The sequence below is a fragment of the Micrasema longulum genome, unplaced genomic scaffold (genome assembly GCF_059751315.1).
Source record: "Micrasema longulum isolate JH-2025_06_02 unplaced genomic scaffold, ASM5975131v1 h1tg000870l, whole genome shotgun sequence".
In the NCBI taxonomy this organism is placed as follows: domain Eukaryota; kingdom Metazoa; phylum Arthropoda; class Insecta; order Trichoptera; family Brachycentridae; genus Micrasema; species Micrasema longulum.
In genome coordinates, this window is record NW_028278062.1 from 57,180 (window position 1) to 82,360 (window position 25,181).

At 32.5% G+C, this 25,181-nt stretch overlaps 2 protein-coding genes and 2 long non-coding RNA genes across 4 annotated transcripts in view; 2 read left to right on the top strand and 2 right to left on the bottom strand.

Annotated features, from left to right (window-relative positions):
* LOC148278498 (uncharacterized) overlaps positions 1–24,084 on the top strand; it is an 81,262-nt gene extending 57,178 nt beyond the window's left edge. The window contains exons 2-3 of the long non-coding RNA XR_015823175.1: positions 22,386–22,720; positions 23,625–24,084. This is a non-coding gene — a long non-coding RNA (uncharacterized LOC148278498). The remainder of the gene's footprint in view (positions 1–22,385; positions 22,721–23,624) is intronic.
* LOC148278500 (deoxynucleotidyltransferase terminal-interacting protein 2) lies at positions 1,360–4,340 on the bottom strand. Its single transcript, XM_088231294.1, has 4 exons — positions 4,136–4,340; positions 3,647–4,017; positions 2,792–2,956; positions 1,360–1,651 (listed from the first exon to the last, which is right to left on the bottom strand). The coding sequence occupies exons 1-4, from the start codon at positions 4,224–4,226 to the stop codon at positions 1,400–1,402; spliced, it is 879 nt and encodes a 292-aa protein (XP_088087420.1). The 5' UTR covers positions 4,227–4,340; the 3' UTR covers positions 1,360–1,399.
* LOC148278501 (uncharacterized) lies at positions 8,731–18,870 on the bottom strand. The gene is made up of 5 exons (XM_088231293.1): positions 18,688–18,870; positions 13,693–13,785; positions 12,151–12,252; positions 11,684–11,855; positions 8,731–9,687 (listed from the first exon to the last, which is right to left on the bottom strand). Exons 2-5 carry the CDS (start codon positions 13,763–13,765, stop codon positions 8,862–8,864), a joined length of 1,173 nt encoding a protein of 390 aa, XP_088087419.1. The 5' UTR covers positions 13,766–13,785; positions 18,688–18,870; the 3' UTR covers positions 8,731–8,861.
* On the top strand, positions 19,606–22,225 carry LOC148278502 (uncharacterized). The gene is made up of 2 exons (XR_015823173.1): positions 19,606–19,778; positions 20,307–22,225. It is a non-coding gene; the product is annotated as an uncharacterized LOC148278502 (long non-coding RNA).
* Positions 24,085–25,181: the final 1,097 nt, after the last annotated feature.

The following is a 25,181-nucleotide window of genomic DNA, read 5'->3' on the forward strand; positions in this document are numbered from 1 at the left end:
ATATACTCGTATATTTGGCATTTGTGCGGATGTTGGGCCACCGGGAGCTGACAGTAGCTTGTTACTTGACCTAATGTCTGCGCAGTAGTTAAATGTGCGAGCTGTACTAATAATATAATGTTGTTTTCTCTTTTAATTTTTTTTTTCTCTCTTACTATTATATATGTATCTGTGTGGATTTAAATGAAAATATGTGATATTTTAAATGTATTTTAAATATATTTTTACTACACTGTATTTTAAATATATTTTTACTGACACTATAAGTATCATATATTAAATCATGTAAATGAATGCCTCGACACGGGTTGTGCCCAGTGAGGTATTCATTTTTTTTTTTTAAGTTTTATATATAACATAAAATAATAAATAAATAAATAAATTTAGTTCGGCGCTCTTTTCGTTCGCAAACTAACTGTCCGAGATGTGAGAAACGTGTCTCCCCACTCTCCCCTCCACCTCCCTTTGGCCATCCGTGTACAGATCCATAGCGTTTATGTAGGTACCTTATCTACCTACTAACCACAGAGACAGGGAACGGACACAATCTCAGTCAATGAATGAACAAAATGAACTAGAGATCCAAATGACACGAAGACATATTTAGTTCGGCGCTTTTTTCGTTTGCGAACTAACTGACCGAGATGTGAGAAATGTGTCTCTAGTTCGATGTTTCCGACCTTGTTAGTACAAACGGGTCGTTCGCGAACTACACTCCTCTAAAAAAAATATATATATATTTTTAAAACCACTGAACTTCCTCATCGTTTATGCGCTCTTTAGCTGCAAGACGTGTCATAATCCAGCTTAATTCTGCAGTTAAATTGTATAACCAACATTGTATAACATCCTTGACGTAAATATGGAATCCTTATTCTGTTAAGGATATCAAGTTGTTGGAAAGAGTACAGAGACGAGTTACAAAGTTGTCACCGAGCCTAAAACGGCTTCCATATGTGGAGAGACTGGAAACTCTCGGCCTCACGACGCTCCAGGAACGGCGAGAAAGGGGTGACCTGATACACAACAGTCACTATAGCTCCCTAAATTTGGCCCCGTGTTTGAGCTTAAACAAGATGCTTGTCTTCGAGGCCAGTCTCAGGTTGGAAAAATCAAGATTCAATCTAAATCCATGGAAGCACTTCCTGAGCAATTGGGTTGTTGATGGTTGGAATAAGCTGCCACAAGAGCTGATCTCAATATGTAGTCTCAATAGGTTCAAAAATGGACTAGATTTGTTTTGGAAAAGTTGAACTAACTTTCGTTAAAATATATTTAAGAATATCAGCTTCAAGCTGCTAGCTTGAAATTAAATAATATTAATCATTACAGAGCAAAAATTTTAATGAAACAAATAAGTTGTTTTATAATATTTATTAGTCTAATAACAAAGTTAGAATTATGTTTTCTTCTTCTGTTTATTTTCTCGTTTATTCTTTTTAAACTCCTGCTTGCTCTTCATTCGTTTGTCCTTAATATACGTCTTGTAGGTGGTCTTTCTCTTCTCCTCGATAATCTCAGAGTACTTCCTTTTATTGTATCTATTAAACTCGGCGTCTGCTAACAACTCATCGACAATAGTCCTCTTGCGATCTTTTCTCGTAACACGCTCATTTGGATGGTCCAAGGCGGAATCCATAACTGTACCAACCTTGGAAAGATATAACAATTAGAACGGATTTTTATGATTAATCTATTTATATTTAACACTGTTTTGAGTATGTCCAAATCTTAGTCGACAGGCTGAATTTCCTCCCTGGGGAGTTATTTAGATCAACATTTGTTGCAACAGAGAGGGAAAACATTTTGAGAAGAAAACATGTAAGTCTAGGCATTTTCAGGGCTTATGATCTTCAATCTTCTTTAATTTAAAATATTCTCTTAATATTGCCATTTCAAATTTTAAAGATTACCTACTTGAAATACTGTTATTCTTTCTTTTTTCTCTGCTGCATTTATATTTTTAAACAAATTTGAATTACTTTTGGAAATGCCTTTAAAAATAATATATTGCTTTGCTTACATTTATTAGATGTTTTTAAAACTAATTTAAATTTATTGTCTTTTATAGTTGCTTCTTATCTGTTCATTTGTGAATCCATTAAAATAGGTATGTGTATTTATATTTTTCATTTCTGAAAATGTTTTTTTTTTGCATTAGAGCATGTTTTTTTATTCTTATTTATTTTAATTACTTTTAGCAAGTTTTTTTTTTCATTTTAATATTATTTTCATTTATGTAAATACTAACTAGAAACTGTTAACATAACTTTTTCACTTTGATTGTAATTTTTTAACTAAGTACATTCATACATTTATTTTTATTTATTTGAGATTTTTACAGCTATTTGCATAAAAAATAAGTAGAAATATATTAACTAATTAAAATTTTTTTTTAAAAAAAACCTCTGTTAATCTAATAAAACATAATATAAGAGAAAAGAGTTTATAAAATTGTATGTGTGCGGCGTTTGTATTCGAGTGTATATAAATGTGTGTGAATCAATGTGTGAGGCTGTGTTTGTGTTGGTGCGTAAATAAAAAAGTAATTTAAAATGTGTAGAGGAGAGAACTTTATATGTTTTTTCCCCTTGAACTCAATCTAATATTGAACTTGAAAAATAAAAATAATTGATTGATAACCTTAGCATGTAATATAAAATGGAAACATCACTGGTATACAAAATTAAAACTATGTAATTGTACTGAATGTTTCCTGAATAAAAGACAATAAAAAAATTAAAAACTACCACAAAGAACAAAAGAAATAAAATGTACGTGATTATCATACCTGAAAATATTTAGGTAAAACTTCCATATCATTCTTCTTGTAGAAATGCTTGGGATCAAGCACGGATCTCATCTTCAGGATTTGCAGGTCATTCTTCAATTCCTCGGTGATTTCAGGGGCCGGCATATTGAACCAAGATGGACCTTTCGTCTTTGCTCTTTCAGCCTACAAAATAAAACAATTATTTGAACATCGATACAATAGCTACGTCTACGGCAAGAGGAAAAGTTATTATACCTCTACGCAAACAGCGCACTAAATTTAGTGAACGCGCATTTGCGGTCGCAGGCCCTATGGCATGGAATGCTCTCCCAGCAGAGGTGTGAGGCTGTGAAAGTGAAGTGATGTTTCGGAAAAAACTTAAAACCCACTTGTTCTCTAAATCATTTGAATAAATCCGTAGCATGTGACAACAAAATAAATGGTTTTAATTAAATTGCAAATTTAAAAGCTTCAATTAAATTTATTTAACAATAGAATCACTATGTAAAGCGCCCTTGAGGTGTTTTATTACGAAAATGGCGCTATATAAGTTATCCATAATAATAATAATAATATCGCAAATGAAAATGATGATGAAGGATGTTCTCTCCTCCTTTCCTCTTTTTTCCTTTTTCCTATTAAGTAATAGTTTTGATTTAAGGTAATTTATAAACAAATACGTTTATTTCTATTTTTATATATCTTTAGCTTTTTAATCTTTATTTTCTATTGAATATGTTATATAATTTGAATTATAAAACTAAAATATTATTTTATTGGTTGGTTGGAAGAAATTACCATTTGGGAATAATCCTGCCAATATACAAATAACATTATGTACAAAAAGTTCAATAAATAAATAATTGTTCTTACCTTTCGAATGGCTTTTTTCCTGTTTTCACTCATGTCGTATTCCGGGATCGAGAATTCCTTTTCTATCCCCGGGGTGAGAACTGAGTTCTTCATTTCCTTTTCAACTTCGACCACGGCCGACTTCATTTTAAATTTCCCCGTGTCCATGTCGATGTTATCAAACTGATACAATTTTTTGTTTTTCTTGCGCTTGCCTTTAGGTCCAACGCCCTCCGTCCATCCCATCTCGGAATAGAAACTATCGATAGCAGAATCTGTTCTGTGGGCCGTGGTCTTTTTCAACAATTCCAAATGCTTTTTATCACTTGCAATTATTTCTTCGTGGGATATTTTGACTCGACTGAGTATTTTTTCGATGGTTTCTTCGCTAGCTGTAAAAAAGTAACAAAATATGACTTGAGCAGAAGACATCGTTAAGTATTTCAATAAGATCTAATAATCCGAGGTTGATTTTGCGACATTTCAACATAACCTCAAAAGTAAGCATACCATTTTCGAACTGGTTATCATTGACTTCTCCTATGACCTCATCTTTATCGATAAGGTCTTCATCACCAACATTATCTATAATAAAATCCATTTTAATACATATAAATTCACACAATTTTTAAAGACCTGCAACGACGCGAACACGTGAAAATTAACAACATGGACTTGTCAATTATATTATTTTGACATTGCGTTCCATAGAAACATTTATCTTGACATTTGACATTTCATTTTACGAAATCTATCTTTGTGTTGCTACTACATAAAAAATTTCGCCATAAGTCTGCAAGTACTAGTTTTGAATTTCTTTTAGGTTTTACGCAACTATTGGGTAATGCAGAAGAATTTTTCGAATCTCATAAACTGATCGTGTCTCCGGTGAAGCGCTTTTAAGCATTATGAACAAAGAGAGGGAGTTACTGACCACTGTCAAAAAAAGAAAAGCCTCATACTTTGGTAACATATTCCGCAGTAAGAAGTATGCCTTTCGTGAACTTACTATGGATTGAAAGATAGTGGGCAGGCGGGGTATGGGACGGAAAAGAGCATCATGGAATTTTTTTGGATGTGTATGTACCATTTTTAAAAAATTATATCCATACATTCCACCCAAGCGAAGCCGAAGGTAAAAGCCATCATTTATGTAATTTTTGATATTGAAAAAAAATTGCTTTTTTTTTAAACAAACTTTTTAGGTAGAACGTAACATACTGTTTTTTACCAAATACTTCAATTTTGATGACCATTTGCAACGAGTTGTAAATAACTATTAGAAAATGGAAATCAAGTTGGGGTAGAATGGGGTTCGAACCTCAGACCTCTGATCCGTGAGTCCGCAACACTAGCTACGGGACCTCAGCCCGATTCAAATAATATAGTAAAACTTAACAAAAGAGATTTTAATGAAAATTTTATCAAAGTCATTATTTAAATTTATCAAGTATTCTCAGGTAAAAATGCAGCAAAAGGAAATTGACTAGAGATTAGTTGGTCTCATGGTGTACTGGTTATTGCGTTTGCCAGCCATAAAATAAATAAATAATTGTAAGACAATAAATATCGATCTACTGTATAGTATTTTATCATGTCGTGAAGATTTTTGCCGTGGTGTGAAATGGACCAATCATGCGATATCACGCAGTGGGCTCGAGGTTTGCACGCGCACAGAGGTCTAGTCTCCGCGTATGTACGGTAAAGCAGTAATAAAAAAATAATAAAAAATTATCAATATTTAAAAAAAATATATATTTTGAAATTATCACAATATCTTGCAAAATTTGATTTTTTAAAAAAAAAGTTTTTGCTTTTTAAAATAAGATTAAAAAAACAATTAAGCTATAAAACAATGTTTATTTGTAGAAAATATTTAGGCAAATTTTGTGTAGAGTAAACATTATAATAATTTGATAAATATAATATTACATCTGTTAGAACGGAGGAAGCAACATTTTGTTTTAAGGCAGATAGTTTATACAATTTAATATACTTTATAAAAATATTGAAAATAATATTACATCAGGTGATTTTTTACAAAACTTTTTTTACAATATTTACAATATTATATTAAAAAATGCTCATTTGGAACATGTAAGGTACAATTCGGAAGAAAAAAAGTATATTATTTTAGGTAGGAAGGTATAAATGGGCCACTTAAAAAAACATTTTTATAACCTACTTGGTCAAATTTCTTGGAAGAAGTTCAAAGTTAATTCTTCTAAGAACTAAACAAGTGCGTAAGGGACAGGAGAAGCATACAAGTTTTATATTTGATATTTTGTAAACTGAGAAAAATACAAATTATTATAAAGAGACGGAATTATATTTAAAATGTCATAGACAAACAAAATCAATGACAGGTTTGCTTATTGGTAATGAAGAAGTTCCGTACTGTGGGAAGTCGGATACAAAAAATGTTTTCTTACACATGATAAAAATTAGAGCATTTACAGCGGAATTTCTCAAAAATGTATGAAAAAATTGATAAAAATGGTTTTAATAAAAATAAACTACATTAAAACATCACAGTTTCATGTGAACAATAAAACTAATTATAATGTTGTTTTGTTGTGATAAATTTACGGTTTTTGGGTAGCTATTTTTTTCAACGTTTAGTGTATTTTGACAGCTGTTCTATTTTTAAATGTCAGCACAACTCACTGACGACAACTCATTTATAGTTTTAATTTTTTTTTTTAAATCATAGCGATGATAACAATCAAAATATTTAAAAAATAGTTTGGCTAAGTTTGATAGTCTATTGACAAATAAAAAAAATACAATAAAACCACTGAACTTCCTCATTGGTAACTATTATTACGGCAATAGTGAATTCTAATGTAGACACACTTTACAACCATCTTAAACGCTTTCTCATGATATTTAAAGAAAAATAAGTTAAATACTCTAGTCTATTATTTCTTTCAGCCTTAAGATTATCACAAATAAAAGTAGTAAAGATTATTTAATTTTTTAAATATGTAAAAAAAAAGTTAGATCTTATTAATTATCGTAAAACACACAGATAAAATATTTCAAACAACAACATGTAATATTCTTTAGATTAATTTGTAAAAAAAATACTATCAAAAAGACTGCGTGGAATATGTACAAAATTATATTTAAATTTTATCATTTTATACAGCGTCGGATCCAACGGGATCCAGTGCTCCGTCACTTACTGAAAGGGGACGGCAACATACATGACTGTAAATTAATATGAGCATATTATTCTTTCCTCCCTTGTCATCAAGTTTCTGTTTTCTTTGAGGAGTGTGTACATGTCGCAATAATATATAGGTAACCCCCCTTGATCGCAACCCAAACGAGTGCAGATTCATTCATATTCTTCGAGGTAGGGGACAGTGCTCAGCAAGCTCCTGACGTCACTGCGACCTGTGAAGATCTATTGTGAGGAAAATAAACTAAAAATAATCGACATGATAGAACATGGTGGTACAATTGCAGTTGTAGGTAGGGATTTTAAATTGCCCGAGTCTACAGTGCGATCAATTGAAAAGAAAAACGCGAGGAGAAATTTGTTTGATCGGTTAAAATAATGATCAAACTTGCATTGCCTTAAAATGATTGGCAAATAGGCTAGTGCAGACTAGAATCCCCCGTTGATCGCGAAATTTCGCATATCGTGGCCATGTCCAGAACGCATCCCCCGCGATCAACGGGATTACCTGTAATCAGAAGATCCTCAACACAAAAACAACTTTAAAAAATACAAACTTATACCATTTTTGGTCAAAGGGAAATTGTGTATTTAGCATTTTAAATCAACAGGGGTCAATCACATCGAATATCATAAAATCATACATTTTCTGAATAACAGACTTTATTCTTTTTCATTTAGTAAAAACCCGATTTCCCTTTCGAGTGAATAATAATAATATTTTGACAAATTAATCAACAAGTTTTATATATATACAAAAAACATGATGTTTCCTGTGTAAAAATTGAAAACATAAATTAAAACACTTAAAATAATGTGTGCGGCCATTCATATACTAAATGACTAACAATAATTGTCGATTTCCTTTCAAAAGTATTCCTACGGAGTAAATTCTCCAGAAATATCTAGAAGCAGTTTGCAAAAAGCAGTATGCAGACTATTCTTTTGATTTATTAACAACCGTATCACCTAAAGCAATTACTTACAAATTAAAATTGATAATTCATATTTTACATATAAATTTATGCAGTAAAACACAGATTAAGAAAATCGGCAAATTTTACAGACTGAAATGAAAAAATTTTGACAAAAAGAATAATAGTCGCCAACGTGGTTAAAATTATATCTTTTGAATACAATATTTTTATCAAATAAAATTTATATTTGAATCACTTACTTTGTGGTATATAAAATAAAATATTGAAATTAGACAACTTGGAAAACTTATAAATGAAAAAAACGATCACAAGAAAAAAAAAATAAATAACCAAAAAAATATTATTTCAATAAAATAAATAAAATAACTTTGTTTTTAACCACTAATTTTTTAAATTAAAAAAAAAAAAAAAGAAATATTTGCTTTCTTATGATTTACCAAAATATTTAATTTTGAGGGCCATTTTCAACGAGTTGTAAATAACTCACAGGACCACAACCCGATCGATTTTTTCCACTGACTTATTTCAAAGCAAACAAGCTTCTTCGTCAAGGTTTACGTAACTAACGAATTCTTTCCTATTTTGATGAAGAAGCTTGTTTGCTTTGAAACCGGTCGTTGGATTTTAAAATATTTTTTGTAAAGCAGTGGTTGAAAACAAAGTTGTTTTATTTATTTTATTATAATGAATAATCACAAAGTTAGTGCTTCAAATATAAAATTTATATTTTAAAAAAAGCTGCCATAATTAACTTGCATACAATAGATTTTCTAATATAAATCAACAAATAGAAAATGCAAGGTTTTTCGTCCCTCCCTAACGTTTCGACAAGTGGTTCTTCCGCGGTATTTAACTTACATAGACCATATAATACGATGATGGGAAATGCGAAGAAGCACCGAAATCAAACAAATATAAATCTAAGATTAAATTTCGATAGATAACGTTTTGTATTAACAACGCAATAAAATAATTAATTCTTATCTGAACAGCTTAGTTTAATAAAGATAAAAGATTTCTTAAGAGGAAATAACAAGCATATGGAAAGAAATTAAGGCGCATTACAAAACTGTAGTACAAAAATACTTATAAAACTTATACGAAGACTTAACTACCCATATTTAATAATATCATATTTTAAAAGGCGAATGAGAAAATTATCGTCCTGTCGCAATAATTCTCGCATTTTGGATCGATTCACTTTGTCTTTAACTTGAAAATGCATGTCTTCCTGTTCGCAGCCATTCGCCAAGCAATCGAATATGTCCCGCGATTGCTTCGATATGCCGACTCCGTCTTGTTCCGCAGCAAACACGTAGACTCTCATACCGATCTTTTTCAAGTGGCTAAAGTCTTCCAACAGCGGCGAGGATTCCATCGCATCGTCGGACAGCATCTTGATGATTTTCAGTTCTTCCAATGCGGAAGACATCAGATCGAAATCGACGCTGCATCTGTTTTTACGGCAATCGATTTTGTGATCTGTCGGACTAAGATCCGCAATGTGTCGAAAGACCGGTGATATTTTCAAGTTTTCTTCGGGTGTAAGTTGAATGCCGTGCGCCTTGCGGCACTTCCTGGATTCACCGAAGTACGCATTTTCGAATTGCGGGCATTGGTTATTGAGATCACAAATAAACGATACGTTGTTCCTGTCGACAAAGGATCGGTGGTTGTTAACGAGGTTTTCAATTAAGGAAGGTGTTTTCGGAGTATTCTGCGGCGGGGATCCGCAGGGCGATTTAGATTCGTCAGTTTCCAAGTCTCCCGATCGCAACAGGCTTCGTACGGACTCATCTCGCACGTCGTATATCCCAGAGACGAGGTAAACGGCTTGTAGCAGATGTGTAGAAGGACATTCTTGGAAGAATTGCTTATCCGCGAGTAGTTTTGCGGCTAGTAAGGCTCCTATTCCATGCCCGATTAAGTAGACTCCCCTAAAAAGTAATAATAAATTTTATTTTGTAATAAAATACCCTTAACTCTTACCTAGGACTTACAATGGACAGACAATTAAAATGGACAAAACACATAGACGGACTCACTAAAGTAATGGCATCACTACATAGCCTCTTCTACAAAATTAAAGATTTTATATCAAGAAAAGAAAAAATTATGATGTACGAAGCCTATGTCAAAAGTAAATTGAGTTACATGATCGCCTTCTGGGGAACTGGTAACAAGACAGACATAACAAGAATACAAAGACAACAAAATAAAATTCTTAAACTAACATACAACCTACCCTACCTGACCTCTACGACTGAACTGTACAAAAAAACACACCAGTTTGACATAAACTACTTGACTAAAATTGAGACCTTAAAAATTGTGCACAAAATAACACTGGGAAACATACAAGACGACGACATAATATTAGTCAAAAATGCTGACATACATAAATATAACACCAGACAACAAAAACACTATCATATTGAAAAAGCAAAGACAAACACAGGACAGTCAAAAATACTACATAATGGACTTAAACACTACAACGACCTACCTTACTACTTGAAAACTTTTAATGGAGACAAATTTAAAATCAATCTGAAAAAGCACATGATGACTGAACTAACTAGACTAGACGAGACATAAAATGACTAGACAATATTAAATTTCTAATGTAACCCTAACGGGTTTTTTAAAATTGTAAATAAATAAAAAAAAAAATAAAAAAAAAAAAAACACGGCTAAAAAATCCCTTTGCAAAAAGAGCTGTAACGTCACGTTTCATTGACCAAAAGATGAGATATTTTAAAACACAGCTTTTTAAAAACAAAATACAAATGTATTTGCAGTTTACCATATTGATGTGCCATATATTTATTTTTTTAAATTATTATTATGTTTCTGATATGTCTGTGTCAACTAATTACTTGTCCCAACTCAACACAGGACTTTTGTTCCATGGCGTCTTAAAAAATGTGCAACAAGCTGTTTATAAGTAAATAAATAAATAAAAAATAAATGTATTGTTTAATATTCTATTTTACGTGAATTGTACAAATTATGTCAATTTATAATGAAGAAAAAATAAAAGAATTTGAGATGAATAAGTCACTCAGATACCAACATAATATTAGAATTCCTAAATTCCACACAAGTCATGGTCAAAATAGCTTTGTTTTCAAAGGTGTAAAAAATTATAATTATCTCCCCAATGAACTAAAAACTATCAAAAATAATATATCAATAAATAAATTTAAAGTAAATCTAAAGAAATTTTTTGAACACATGTAAAAACTACATTAAATTTTAATTAGTATGAATGTAATATTGTTTTATATTTTTTCTCATGTAATCGTATTTAAAATTATATAAACTCTTATAAATAAACAACTACAACAGTGTGAGTCACTCTCCAAGCACAAGATTTGGTCTCTTTTTTTGGAGAGTTACAGTGATAACATTTACTAGATGTATAAAAGTAGATATGTATAGAATTTCAAAAAAAAATATCTTTTATGAAATTTATTATTAATAAAAATAACACAATTTAGGCCTGTTATAGCAAAATATGACTCCATTATTTAAAAAAAAATAAGAGATATATCAAGTCTTTTTTATGTAGACTCGTGTGACATCACAGCCACACAAGGGTTAAATTGTTACATATTACATTTTAACATAAGTTGTGTCCGTTTCTATTCAAATTTAAGAATGAACACCAAAAGTTTAAAAAAATTGTTAAGGTACGTCCTTTGTAAGAAAATTTTCAGCTGCCACAGACAAAGTAAATAATGAATACCGCTGAAAATTTAAGCATACTTCAGCGGCATGTATACCAACATAATAAAAAAAATTATTGACATTTGGAGGTGTGTTCAGAAAATAAAATTCCTGTTATTTTCTGAACACACCTCATACATATTATGCTAAGACGGGAATGACAAAATTTTCTGTAAAGAGAAAAGTGGTTATGAGACGCACTTGGAGTGATGTTCCCGAGCTCTGCGGAAGACTTCTGCAAATGCTCTCCTGGCGGCGATCAACAGACCCTCGGGGCCGGCGGGACCCGGAGTCAGGCAGGGCTGGAGCCCCCTCACCCCGGCCGAGCAGGCGCTGGGAGCCCCCTCTCCAAGGCACAAGGCGATAGGGGCATCTGTCATTATATTTAAAATAAATGAATCTATATTTATAACTCTCCACCGGAGACATTGCTCTAAAGTACGAAGATATTGGTTTTATATTTTTGGGCACCAACTATGGTGAAGGTGTATAGTGAGTTTTGCATGTTGGTTTAATTGATATCCTGACAAAGAGATGCGTACGTCTCGAAACCGTGAGACAAAGAAAAGTCGGTAAGTTGTTATATACAAATATTGAATAACATTCAGTATTTCTATAATATAAAGTTACTTGATTTGGTTAGTGCGATATATTGCACGAAATCTCACCGTGAGGGAGTTGAGAGCCATATATTTCCACTTCGCAGCCTTCTGGAAAGTCCAGCTGGGTACTCAAGTGACATTGGATAGGCGGGAACTTTTTGGGGGAATCTGAAAACAAAAACATCCGTAATTATTGTAGTCTTACTCTTCACGTGTCATGTCAGAACCCCCGCTGTGATGACCACTTGATAAAAAGCTTCCCTGTGCGAAACAGCTCCTCCACAGTTCTAATCCAGGTCCTTTCTCGGGTGTTCAACCCCTCTACCTCATGACCTGAACTATGGCATATTTATCACCTCTCAACACAGCCGAAACATGAAGTCTTAGTGATTATTGGTCGACACAATCATATTTTTGTACCAAAACCACACCCAATATGAATCATGTTTGACTAGTTTTCAAACCAGACTATTCACACTAAATTAAAAAAATAAACGATAAATATTTGGGTAAGTTTAAGCAGGCGCCGTGGCGCAGTTGGTTAAACGGCCAACTGTGAAACTGGCGTTGCTGGTTAGATTCCCGCCAGTTGCAAAGAAAAATCCAGCAAAGATTTTTTTCACAAAAGGTCTGGGTGTTGTGGTGTATTATTCATATTTCCCTTCAATATCGTTTCTTTCCTACCTACTGACAAGCCTCTACAATAGAAGCTTAGCTGGTAATTCCTTGAAATATATATATATATTTTTTAAAGTGAGAAGTATTGGTCAGTAGCTTTCTCTATAACTCTGGGATACATTGACAATCAACCTCCGGTCGGAAGCACAAATTCCAGGACAGTTGGCAACCCTTATATGACTAGATTATTTTTTTTTTTTTTTAAATAAATATTTGCGTTGTTATGATTTACCTAAATATTTAATTTTTGGGGCCATTTTCAACAAATTCTAAATAAACCTGCTATTGGAAAATGGGAATTGAGTCGAGGCAGAGTGGGGTTCGAACCTCGGATCTCTGATCCGTGAGTCTGCAACATTGACCACAGGACCACAACCCGATTAATTGAATTTCATTTGATTAATTGTCATTCCTCTTTCATAGGGCACTGCATTAGTAAGCCAAATGCGGCATAGTTAAATTATATGGTACATGAACGTAATATTATCAGTCTTACGCTTCAGGAGGCAGTCCAGGAAGAATGAAATATTACAGTTTCGACCACCTATAAAATCTATATTTCATATCCACCCCGCCAGGAATCGAACCCGGGACCTCAAGAATGGCAGACGAACGTGCCAACCACTTTCGAAAGAGGTGGACTTATCTCCTATCGATCACTAGATTTCCTTATTCAATCGTTGCAGGGTTCGGATCCCATTTTGTCCACTGTATTTTTCATCCGCCAGAATGCAGAAATTTATTGAGTTAAGAAAACCAATAGCTCTATAGTCCCAGGACTGGCACCTGAAGCCTAAGACTGATCATCTTACCTTCATGTAACAGGAATGAATAAGATACGCTGTGATTTGTGTAGCAATGCAGTGCCCTGTCCCTGGAGAGGGAATGATGATGATGATGAATAATAGTAAAATATGAAAGAAACATTACTCTTTGTCCTCTCGGAATTGTAATCAAATTGCAAATCCGCTAGCTTTAAGATCCCTTCCAGATCGACACTCATCTTGTTTAAATGTGTGGGTCCTGAAACAAAAAAAATATCTTTAATAAAAAAGCGTGGTCAACGAATACTTATTTCTTCTAAAAATATTTATGCTATATTTTTTTTAAGTTTTAGCCCCAACACTTATGTATGGAAGTAAAACATGAAACTAGCAGAGGAAGGATGAAAGCAGAGTGAAAGTGGTCAAAATACGATCTCTCAGACGAATGTGGTGAAATCAGGCGAGAGGATTAAGAAATGATCGCAATGGTGGTTTGGTCATGTAGAACGAATGGACGACGAGAGAATGGTAAAACAGATATATACAAAAATAATGAATAGTAACATAGGGCGAAGATGACCAACAAAACTTGGCATAATTAGATAAACGAAAATCAGCCGAAGGCCATGTATGAATGCGAAGGAAGCTTGGAAAGTGTCAGGATAGACATGTGTGGCGGTCTATCCTCTCTGCCTACCCCTATGGAGAAATGGCGATGGTAGTAGTAGTAGTATTATAAAATTGCCTTTTTTTATTACTGCACCTCTCCATTCCGGAACGTCCCAACGAGACCTTATCCAAATATGGAAACCCTTTTATTAAACATACATATTAGACTTTAAAATATTTGTATTGAAAATTGAGAGTATGATGATAAACAGAAAGAGTGCGATTGAAATCTATAATCATTTCAATAAACACTTGACATATTTTTACCTTTAGTTGATAAAAATGACATTTGTTTTGTAAACATCTTGATTTTACATTTATTTTTAGGTTTTTTATCAGTTATCAAATAAATAATGGCCATAATCAATGAACAGGGTGGGTTCAGGAAACAAATTTAATGGTATTTACAAACTGTATTACGGCTGCATTGGATGCAGAACATCAGATTGATTGTTCGTATAACGACTTTGCCAAAGCCTTCGACACAGTCAATCATCAATCTCAAACAAGCTGAGTGAGATCGGTTTTTTTGGGTGGAATGCTAGAATTAATGGCGACCTACCTCCAAAACCGAAATCAATACGTTTCACGTGACTCGTTTGTGACAAAAAAAATAATACTTACTCGGGCATCCCGCAAGGATCTAGCCTAGGTCCATTGCTGTTGTCCATTTTAATTAATAATTTTAAAAAAGGTTATGATCAATTCGCATGCTTTTTTTACTATTTTACCAATGTTTAAAAATTCATATTTCTTCAATTATTCCATCTGTTGATTTATATGGAGCTGAAACCTTTGTCGATGTGGGTGAGATTCATATGACTGAATTATTTCACCCACATACTTACTAGGCAGAAATACTTACAAACTTACAGACTATACAGAAGAACTAACACATAGAGCGAGATCAAAGGTCACCGATGTGGTCCACAGGGCGCCAACAAGAAATGGAGCTGGGCTGGTCGTATAACCAAAACCCCAAACTCTCGGTGGACTGAAAAAGTTCTGGAACGGCAACCCGGAACTTTTGGCCAGGCAGAAGTGTCGGCAGGCCTCGGACAAGGTGGTCTGATAACATAAGACAGGTTGCGGGAAATGGTTGGATGCGTTTGGCTCAGAATGGGGAGACGTTGAAACTTAAGCCGGAGGGGGGGGAGGATATGTTCACCATTAGACAAGAGACAGCTGATGATGATGATGACTCACTTAGCAACGCATGAAAAATGGATAGTGGAGCTTGGTAAAAGTAAAATGGATTGTCTCATTCGCCCAAACCAATATTGAATCAACTGCTCAACAAATGTATTGTTTATGTTTTTTTACTTTGCGTTTTTTAATATAAATAATATAGGTATACATGACTGAAATATAAACATAAATACCTAGTGTATAAGACCGTCTGAACATTTTGTTAATTATCTCTGTATATTAAGTCTTCTTTGTATATTCTCACATGTAAACATATATATTTTTTAAAGTATATTGTTCAGTGTCCTCGGCACGGGTAACCCCAGTGAGGTTACATTACTTTTATTTTTAATCATTGTTTATGTAGAGAAAAAAATAATAAATAAATGTGAAGAAATATGAATGTTCAAACATGATTGGCAAGGCAAAATGGTGAATGTTACACGCAGAGTGTAATTGAAAAAAAAAAATTGTTAATAGACTATTATCAACGCAAACATTCTAATAAACTAAGCCAAAAAAATATTTTTAAATTGTAGCGTATTATCAGCGCTATGATTTTTTAAAGTTATGTATTTCAGAAATTAGTTTTGCATGTGATGTCAGAGGTTCTCGTCCGCTTATTCCGTCAATTCTGCCGATTAGTCCGTTTACGGTCAGCAAACTGGATATCTTTGACAAATCTCTTATTATTGTTAGATTCATATGAACCTGTGACGTCGTTCAAAGTAGTCCGATTTTATGAAAATATTTTTTATAATTTTTTTTGGTACATATTGAAGAAACTTTGCGGTAAAAATTAATGTTTTAATTGTTACCGCATGCAAGAATTTTTTTTTTTAAATACAATTTTCCAAATGGCTGAAGTTTTCTGAAGTAAAGATACCCATTTAGTTATCAAATAATTTATTGTCTCGGTATTATTACGTAGAATGCATATTTTTAGAGACCTTCAAAGTCAAGGTAACACTAGAATGATGGCAAGCCAAGCGTGAAATAAACATCACATTTAAAACTGAAGTAGTGAAAATACTTTTTCATTCAATGTTATTTGTTTTTATAAATATTTTATTTTTGTAAGTTTTATTCGTTCTAAAAAATTATTTTAATGTGCCAATATGTCTTCTTGGTCATACTGATCATCATGGTTTCGGATGTGACAGGGTTTAAAGAACACCCTGTATATGAAGTCAATATTAGTTCTACGTTTTTGTAAACTAGAAATATTTTAACAATGTTTGATTATGTCCAAATGCTTGCAGACTGGCTGGATTTCCTCCCTAGGGAGTTGTTCATATTTAAATTTATTTCAACAGAGAGGGAAAAATTTTTGAGAAGGGAATATGGAAGTCTAGGCATTTACAGGGCTTATGACCTGTCATTGGCTGGTTTAAGTGGCCTATGGCCTAGGTTCTATGGTTATCGGTATATCTGCAAGCATTTGGACATAATCAAACATTGTAATCATCTACCGTTCAAATCGATTTTTTCAGTTTTTTCATGCTAACATGAGACTCCGTTTCCGAAAATTGATATAAAAACGCAAATTTGGTTCAGCCGGATGAATCTCACCCACGTGATAAAGGTTTCAGCTCTTTTACTTCACAAAAGTCAACAGATGGAAGAGTTGAGGAAATGTGGATGTTCAAACATAGGCAGAATGGTGAATGTTACACAGTGTGTAAAGTGGCCACTTAAACCAGCCAATGACAGGTCATAAGCCCTGTAAATGCCTAGACTTCCATATTCCCTTCTCAAAAATTTTTCCCTCTCTGTTGAAATAAATTTAAATAGAAATATTTTGCTTACTTCTGCTAGGGAGAAGCGAGGAGAGGGGAGGGGGGAGTCTGATACACTGTCAACCACATGGACACGCCCCCCTCGCTTCTCCCCTGCAGAAGTAAGAAACCATTTGTTTTTTTTTTAAATTGTTTTTTTTTTTTAATTCTGCGTTCCAAATATTGTTTTGAATATGCTAATATGTCTTCTTGCCCATACTGATCACCGTGGTTTCGGATGTGACAGAGTTTAAAGAACCCCTGTATATGCTCGCCATGCTAAATGGTATAATCGATGTGCCATCATTACTGGAACAGGTAAAATTCCATATTCCTACTCGTAGGTTGAGAAACAATGAAGTACTGTTCATAATTCTCCAATGACCCGTCTTTGCGAGCACTAAATAAATAGTCCGTATCTTGTCTCGATGTCCCTTATGTTTGTCAATGCTTCATTCTTATTTTTTTAAGTTTTTAACTTTTCTTATATTGTAATATCAATACCCTATGAATAGTATCCGTAAAAAAATTAATAACTAAATTTAAAAACACATTTTTTTCATATACTTGTTGCTGGTCAGTGAATTATATTGAGGAGAGGCAGCAGGATACCGAGCACGCATGACTTAGATGCAAAAAACACGTTTTCCATAGGTAGATATATCAATCTCAACCTCAAGCGACGCGACGCTCATTCAGCTCAAATATTTTTTTTTTTTTTTATGTTTAAATTTTATATAATCAGCAGAACTGACGGAGAATAAGCGGAAGAGAACCTCTGACGTCACATGAAGAGTGATTTCTGAAATACGAAACTTTAAAAAATCATAGCGCTGATAATACGATATTTTTTTTTTAAAATAACAAATATTTTTAATAAAACATGTTTTATTGGCGGAAACCGACCATCAGCAAGTCACTAATTAAGTATATTCTAATTAGAATCTAACTACACACCTATAGAGATTTAAAGGTAATTTTGTTTTTCTATTCAATGAGAAAAATGACCTTTTTACTAGGATAACCTGTTATAAAGAGGAAATTTGATTTACATTGCGTTGATCATAATGTCAGTCAAAAAAATATTTTTCTTCTAAGCCAATGTAGTATTTAATTGTAATATTAATTCTGCATATCCCATATTTTAATTTTAATATGGATTTTAATTCACGATTATTTTTTCCAAGTTTTATAATGCTTCCGATTTCGATCACGCCCAAGGATAACCATAGTAAAATGAGGGCGGGAGTTATTTATATCCGTGTTAAAAATACGGCATGCGCTTTGAATACAAACTACTAAAACATTAATGAAATAAATGCACGCTTAAAATCAAACTTAGCCGTACGCACTAAAAAATAACAGCTATAACTATTTCCTGATTAAATTAGAAAGGCTTCATTAAGTCGTAATATTTTCACAATAAAAAAATGATTCCCCAAACATGACATGCTTCCGTTTGTATAAAAATAATATATGGAACATCATTTATAAACAATAGTGTTAATAATCGCGATTTCAATTACCTTGACTTTATTACGCCTTCAAATTGAACGATTTTTTTGTGATATGTTTCAGTTAATACAAGCTTTAATAGAATAATATATCATTTTACAACACGACTGGCAACCGCCCACACGGACGAACAAAACAAACTAAATTAAGTGGTAGCGAGTCGCGACTTTGTTTACATGGAGCTTAACTTAACTGAACATTTAAGGCGCATGCGTGGTTTCTGTCACGTCACGTAGTCAAAATATCAGGTGCTGCCATTACGGATGAACAATTTTGGGCAAATAATTTGAATCTCGCTACCTATCACCTCTACTGTAATAAATCAAACTTTGAAATTTACCTATTCATATTTTGTATGAATATAATTTACATACATGTACGTCCCTATGACGAAAGCATTTTGCTCCATTAGAAGGGTTACTTTATTTTTGATTTACCTACCTAAATAAAAATAAACTGGACTGGGCAAAACCAATCATTTTACCACATTGCCTCAGCAAATAATACAAAAATAAGGTATAGAAATATGCAAAAACTTATTTTTAAATAAAATATGTGATGCTCAAATATTATGACACAAATATGTTATTTTGTAATCTTGATAAGTATTATTAGAAGTATGTACTTGGAAAAACAGGAATAAAAGTAGGCTGAATGCTGTCGAAATGCGACCTCTCAGGCGAATGTGTGGTAAAACCATATATGAATACCAGAAACTTAAAAGGGTGTAAGTGCCATAAATAACGAAAATGATTTTATTTAAGAAATGGATAGTATGTGCCAAGGCCAATGTCCTACAGAAGGGTATAAATGCCATTGTAGTACAAATAATATTTTATAAAAAATTCTAAAGATGGCGTTGGTTGTAAGTACCAACATCTGTTTTCCTTTAAAAGGTGTTAAGTGCCATCGCCAGTCATATGCTATTTGTATCAAAATGGTTGACAATGAACCGGTCTCTGTGAATAGTGGTGGCGTTAAAAGACGTAAAAAGGGGGAAAAAAGTGCCCAAGTGGCCCGAAAGAAGCTAAAAGATTCTGGACAAGAATATTTTACATCCAATAGAAAGTTGATTCCTGCAAAACGACCCCCAAATCAAGAGGTTTGTACATTGTTTTAAATCTTCACCGGTTGTCTCTACTAGATAAAATGTCACTCATCATGCGCTAGGGATGTGCCAACCTGTAATTTTCTGCCAACCATGACATAGTTTAAATGGAGTATTTGTATTGAATTCAATTTTTTAAATCTCCCGGTCAGAGGTATTTGGGTGAAACTTTATTTTTACTTGTTTTTAGGAGAGCAAAAAAAAGAATTTAAAAATATATTTTTTATTATAAATTCGTTTAAAGATAATTAAACCTTAATAATTATATTTTCATGGATATTTTCGTAAATATTATTATTAATGTGTAAATAACTATGTTAACGGCATATCAGAAAATAAGTTACGCCCTAATGATTGCAACCGGGAGAAATTACTATATCATTATTACACTCCACCACATTTAGTTCCTCTAGTTTAGTTTCTACTGAGTGATAGATATTGACCCTAAGTCCCTAAGATACGCCCACGGTTGCGTACCTATATTATCTATGTTGCTTTCATTCACTTCATTTTTTATTTTAGTGTATCTGCAAATGCAGCTATAACTGCAAAGAAATACCTTTCGAACAAAAGATGTCATTGTTCACGGAATTCTATGCGTTAAAAAACAATGAAAAGCAATCTTCTTTTCTGATGGGATTAATCCATTTGACAGAAATTAAAAGAAGAAGGCATGGAACCTATGAATCTCCTGCTCTAAGTAGGCGACAATGCACCGCATATTATATGCTTCCAGATGGCAAGGGAAATGTTGTCGGTGTGTGCAAAGCAACGTTCATGAACATTTTTTCCCTTTCTCCAAAAAAGATTCAAGTACTACTCGATAAAAAGAAACAAGGACATACAACCTACTTGGAATCAAGAGGAAACATCAATAAGAAAAAACGAAAATATTCAGACGAAGATGAGGATGAAATTAAACAACATGTAAATATGTTTCCCAGACTTGTAAGTCATTATGGTCGAGCGAGATCAGAGAAAGAATACTTAAGTCCAGATTTAAATATACATCGTTTGTTTAAAGCATTTAAGATATCTTTTCCGGAGTCAAAAGTCACATATAAGTTCTACTCTAAAATTTTTGGAAAGGAGTTTCCGAATTTAAAATTTGGCCAGAAACGAACTGATACATGTGCAACGTGCGACCTCTATGTTGCTAAAATAAATGCCGATCCATCTAATAAAACAATACTGAAGAATCAACTTGAATTACACCATCGAAAAGCAGAAAAAGCAACAAAACAGATGTCACTTGATATAAAAAAATCACAGATGCCGAGTAGTAATATATGCACTGCCGCCATGGACTTGCAACAAGTTTTGCTGACACCAACTTTAACTCATGGGCCCATGTACTATTCGCGACAATTATCAAATTTCAATTTGGGTGTGCATATCGAAAATACCGGTGATGGGTATATGCTTATGTGGCATGAAGCTATTACAGGAAGAGGGGGAAATGCGATAGCATCCTGCATTTACAAAATGTTTTCTAATAATTTTATAAGAAAGGAGAATCTCATCATGTGGAGTGACAATTGTAGTGGACAAAATAAAAATAAAATGATGATATTTTTATGGGCATATCTTGTGTATAAAAAAGTTTTTACATCGATAGAGCATAAATTTTTAATGAGCGGGCATTCATTCCTTAGCTGCGACAGGGACTTTGCTTTAATCGAAAAAAGGAAACGAGTAACACATTCCATTGTTCCTGCAGATCTTGTTGATATGATGAAAAATACTCGTGACAAGCAGCCTTTTAATGTTATTTCAATGACATCACATGATTTCATGGATTTTAAATTGGCTGCCGAAACATTTTTGAATACTACCACAATGCAGATATCGAAGGCTCATCGCTTGAAATTCGTAAGTGATAATCCTTTCGTTGTCAAAATGAAAGAGACCCACAACTCTATGGAGCCCTGGAAAATTGTAAGATTATTGAAGAAGAACAAAAAGTTATCGGATTTAGATAATTATTTTTTACCCATGCTGAATTGCAAGAGCAAAATAACAGAAGATAAGAAAAAAGATCTTAAAAATCTAATACCTTACTTGCACACGGAAGAACATAAACAGTTTTATAATAGAATTTTAGATATACACGATGTTGGGTGCTAAATAGTAATTATACTGAATTATAAATACCATGGGAATTTTCATCGTCGTCACATCACTATTATAGATAGATGAAACAGTGGATGTACCTATTTCTTTATTCTCACTAAGGCACTAACACCTTTATTGCTTTAGAGAGCAGGGCACTTTGGCCCTTTTAAAAGAAACTAACAACGGTACATGAGACTTTCTTTTAAATTATTTGTTTTTTTGATTTTATACTTAGTTTAATATGTCTTTTTTATATATTTTTTACTAAACTACATTAAAATATGCTCTTTTGTTGATTTGGCATAAAAATAAAATAATGTTTTCTTTGAATTATTATGTGTATTTTTAATTTCCCGTCTGCTTTCCTTTTTTGTCCATGGCACATAGAGCCTTTTAAGTTTCTGGTATTCATATGAAAGATGCACACACAAACAAATTCTACGTATATATTCGGCCGATGCTCAAAGTGTTGATGAATAATTTCAGTAAGCAATCATTACGAAGATATCCCAGTGGCAGAGTCTGCCGCGACAAGATGGCGGCTAGCAGGGCTTCAGCGCTGCCACACTAGCGGCCGAGTATATTAGAGTTGCCATCTCATTGGGGTTGCCATCGTTACAATATTGCACGCTTTCTTTCTGGCTAGTAATACCACAAAATGATTGGTAAAAGCCATAATAAAGGGAAAAAAATACTGTCATATTTTTATGGAACTTCAGAGAAAAAAATGCTTAATACACTTCCACTTGTATATTTGATTGCTGATCACTCGATCGGACCAGTCTAGAGATGCCAGTACTGCATATGCTTTGATTCTCCAAGTAAGTCCCCTTCACTTTCAATAATGATAAATAAAACACATTTTTATAAACTTTTATTTTATTGAAATCAACGATCTATCAATAATTCATAATATTCAACATTTGAATCATAAAAACTAAGGTGTTGCAGAGTGAGAAGTTCTGATTGTGCTAAAATATAAGCCAATGGTGGTTAGTTTACTATAAAACTGTTTAAACTATTAATATTGCTCATATTTTGGTATTAATACAATTGAAAAATGCACTTAGAATGAAAAATTGTGGATCTAATCAATGGAACAAGTGGCAAATGTGATTTTTAACTCGTTCTATTTAATATTTCAAAATGAGCTTTTAATTTATATATTTTATAATATAATTTATATACTTTCTGAAAATAACGCATTCTGCATTCAATCACTCCTAACAGGGAAATATCACATACTACAAATACCGATAAAAATATAAGAAACGGATTTAGAATAATTCCTTGTATTTTTAAAATCAATATGGATATTGTGGAGAAATGTTTACATGTATGACAAGAAAAACGCGACATGTTTGGCATTGATAATCGTGACGCCAAGATTCGTGACGATGTTCTAAAAAAATATGAACCGATAGGAACAAAGTTGAAAATAAACATAAATCGTGACATATTAGGGGCGTGGCCAATGCAATGACCGTTTTTGCGGGAATTCATAATTATAAATTTAAAAATATTTTTTATGCGACTAATACGAGTAAGAAGCAAAAAAAATTTTTTTTTCCTATACAATTTCAGACCCTTATTACTTTAAAAATGTGACATTTCCCTATTATCAAAAATGTGACGTATTATAATGTTTTTTCCACATACTATTATTTTGTATTGGAAAGGGTACTGCATAATATGGACACTCATTATAATTTTTTTTTTTTTCAGAATATTTTACTTCCGATTGAACCGCAGTTGATGATATGAAGTAATTGGCCGACATACCCGGACACTGTTGTTTTTAACTGCTTTTATAGGGACAAAATATCTCCTACCATATAATTACTTCAGTTTCATGTAGGCTACAGCCGTCATTTCACTACCAGTGTCCTTTGGACTGACAGCTATAGCTGGCATGGCCGCAAACGTGTTAAGATGTGTCTATTTATGACCATACAATAATCTGAAGCAAAAGAATTATTTAATGTTCCCATTTTTACTACAAGATCATTAAAAGTAATCCTATCATGCGATGAATGCACTGTTTTCGTATAGAAATTTGATTAATAAATATGTTTGAAGCTCATTATAATATTAAATTGTGAAAAAGCGTGGTGAGACTGGCAAATTGTTCTACCTACTTATAATAATTATTGTATTGCAGATTAATAAAGTCGTTTATTTCATATTTCCTATTATTTCCTAATACTGGCAACATTACAAACGAAAATGTCGATGAACAGAAAAAAAAACATCAAATCAAATATAAAAATATGTCAAGAATTGTCTCATTTAAAATACATACAACCATAAATTCAGTTTATTCCGCAGATACAGACATAATTATTTGATCAGTTGACTCCACAAAACAATAATATTTCTTATATCTAATTAAAAAAATAAATTTGAAAAAATGTACTCGATAATAAGGACAAATAATTACTAGATTTATAAAAAGAATGACTTAATTCCGATATGATTGGTCACAATAAATATATTTACATAATTAAATTAAAATTGTATAATTAACATATCTTATGACAATACAATATATTTTTGTGTTTATAATAGTCAGAGAAAACACTTTTTACAATTTCTTTAACAGAAACGAGCCTTCACTTCCAAACCCCTCTATAATGAATTTTCGACAAAACCCAGAAATAACAAAAAACATTAGCTTGATAAACATACTGAAATCATACCATTTTTGTAATTAAGTAAATGGACACAACATAAAAAAAAATATTTTCCAAGGTATTTTTTATAAAAAATATGCGTAGAAGTTCAATGTGACAAAATATATAAGGTAAAATTACTTTTCAACTGGCAGATTATGCCTCTTGAAATTTGGACTAAACTTAGGTACATTGGAACTTATATAAAGACATTGTATAAAGGAAAAAAGGTTTTTCTAATTTATTTATTTATTTATTAATGAAATCATCCAGTCTTTATATAAAACAAGGTACAAAAGAACAATTTTAAAAAGTAAGACCAATTACAGATTTCACACTAATGAATGCAGGAGGAGAGGGGAAAAATAATTTAATTCTAAAAAAGTAAAAATAAAAATATTACATAAAAAGTTCATAAAAGGGAGAAGACTAAAGCTACTCTACTTTCCTCCCTCTCTCGCTGCTTCCATGAACATTTCAATTTAATTGTAAAAAAATCACAACTAACAATAAATTATTCGATGCAGGTAGTAGATGTAGGTAAGTATAAATTAAGAGTTGAAATCAAATGATTAAAATTAAAAGTTAAAATTAAAATGAAAAGTACAAA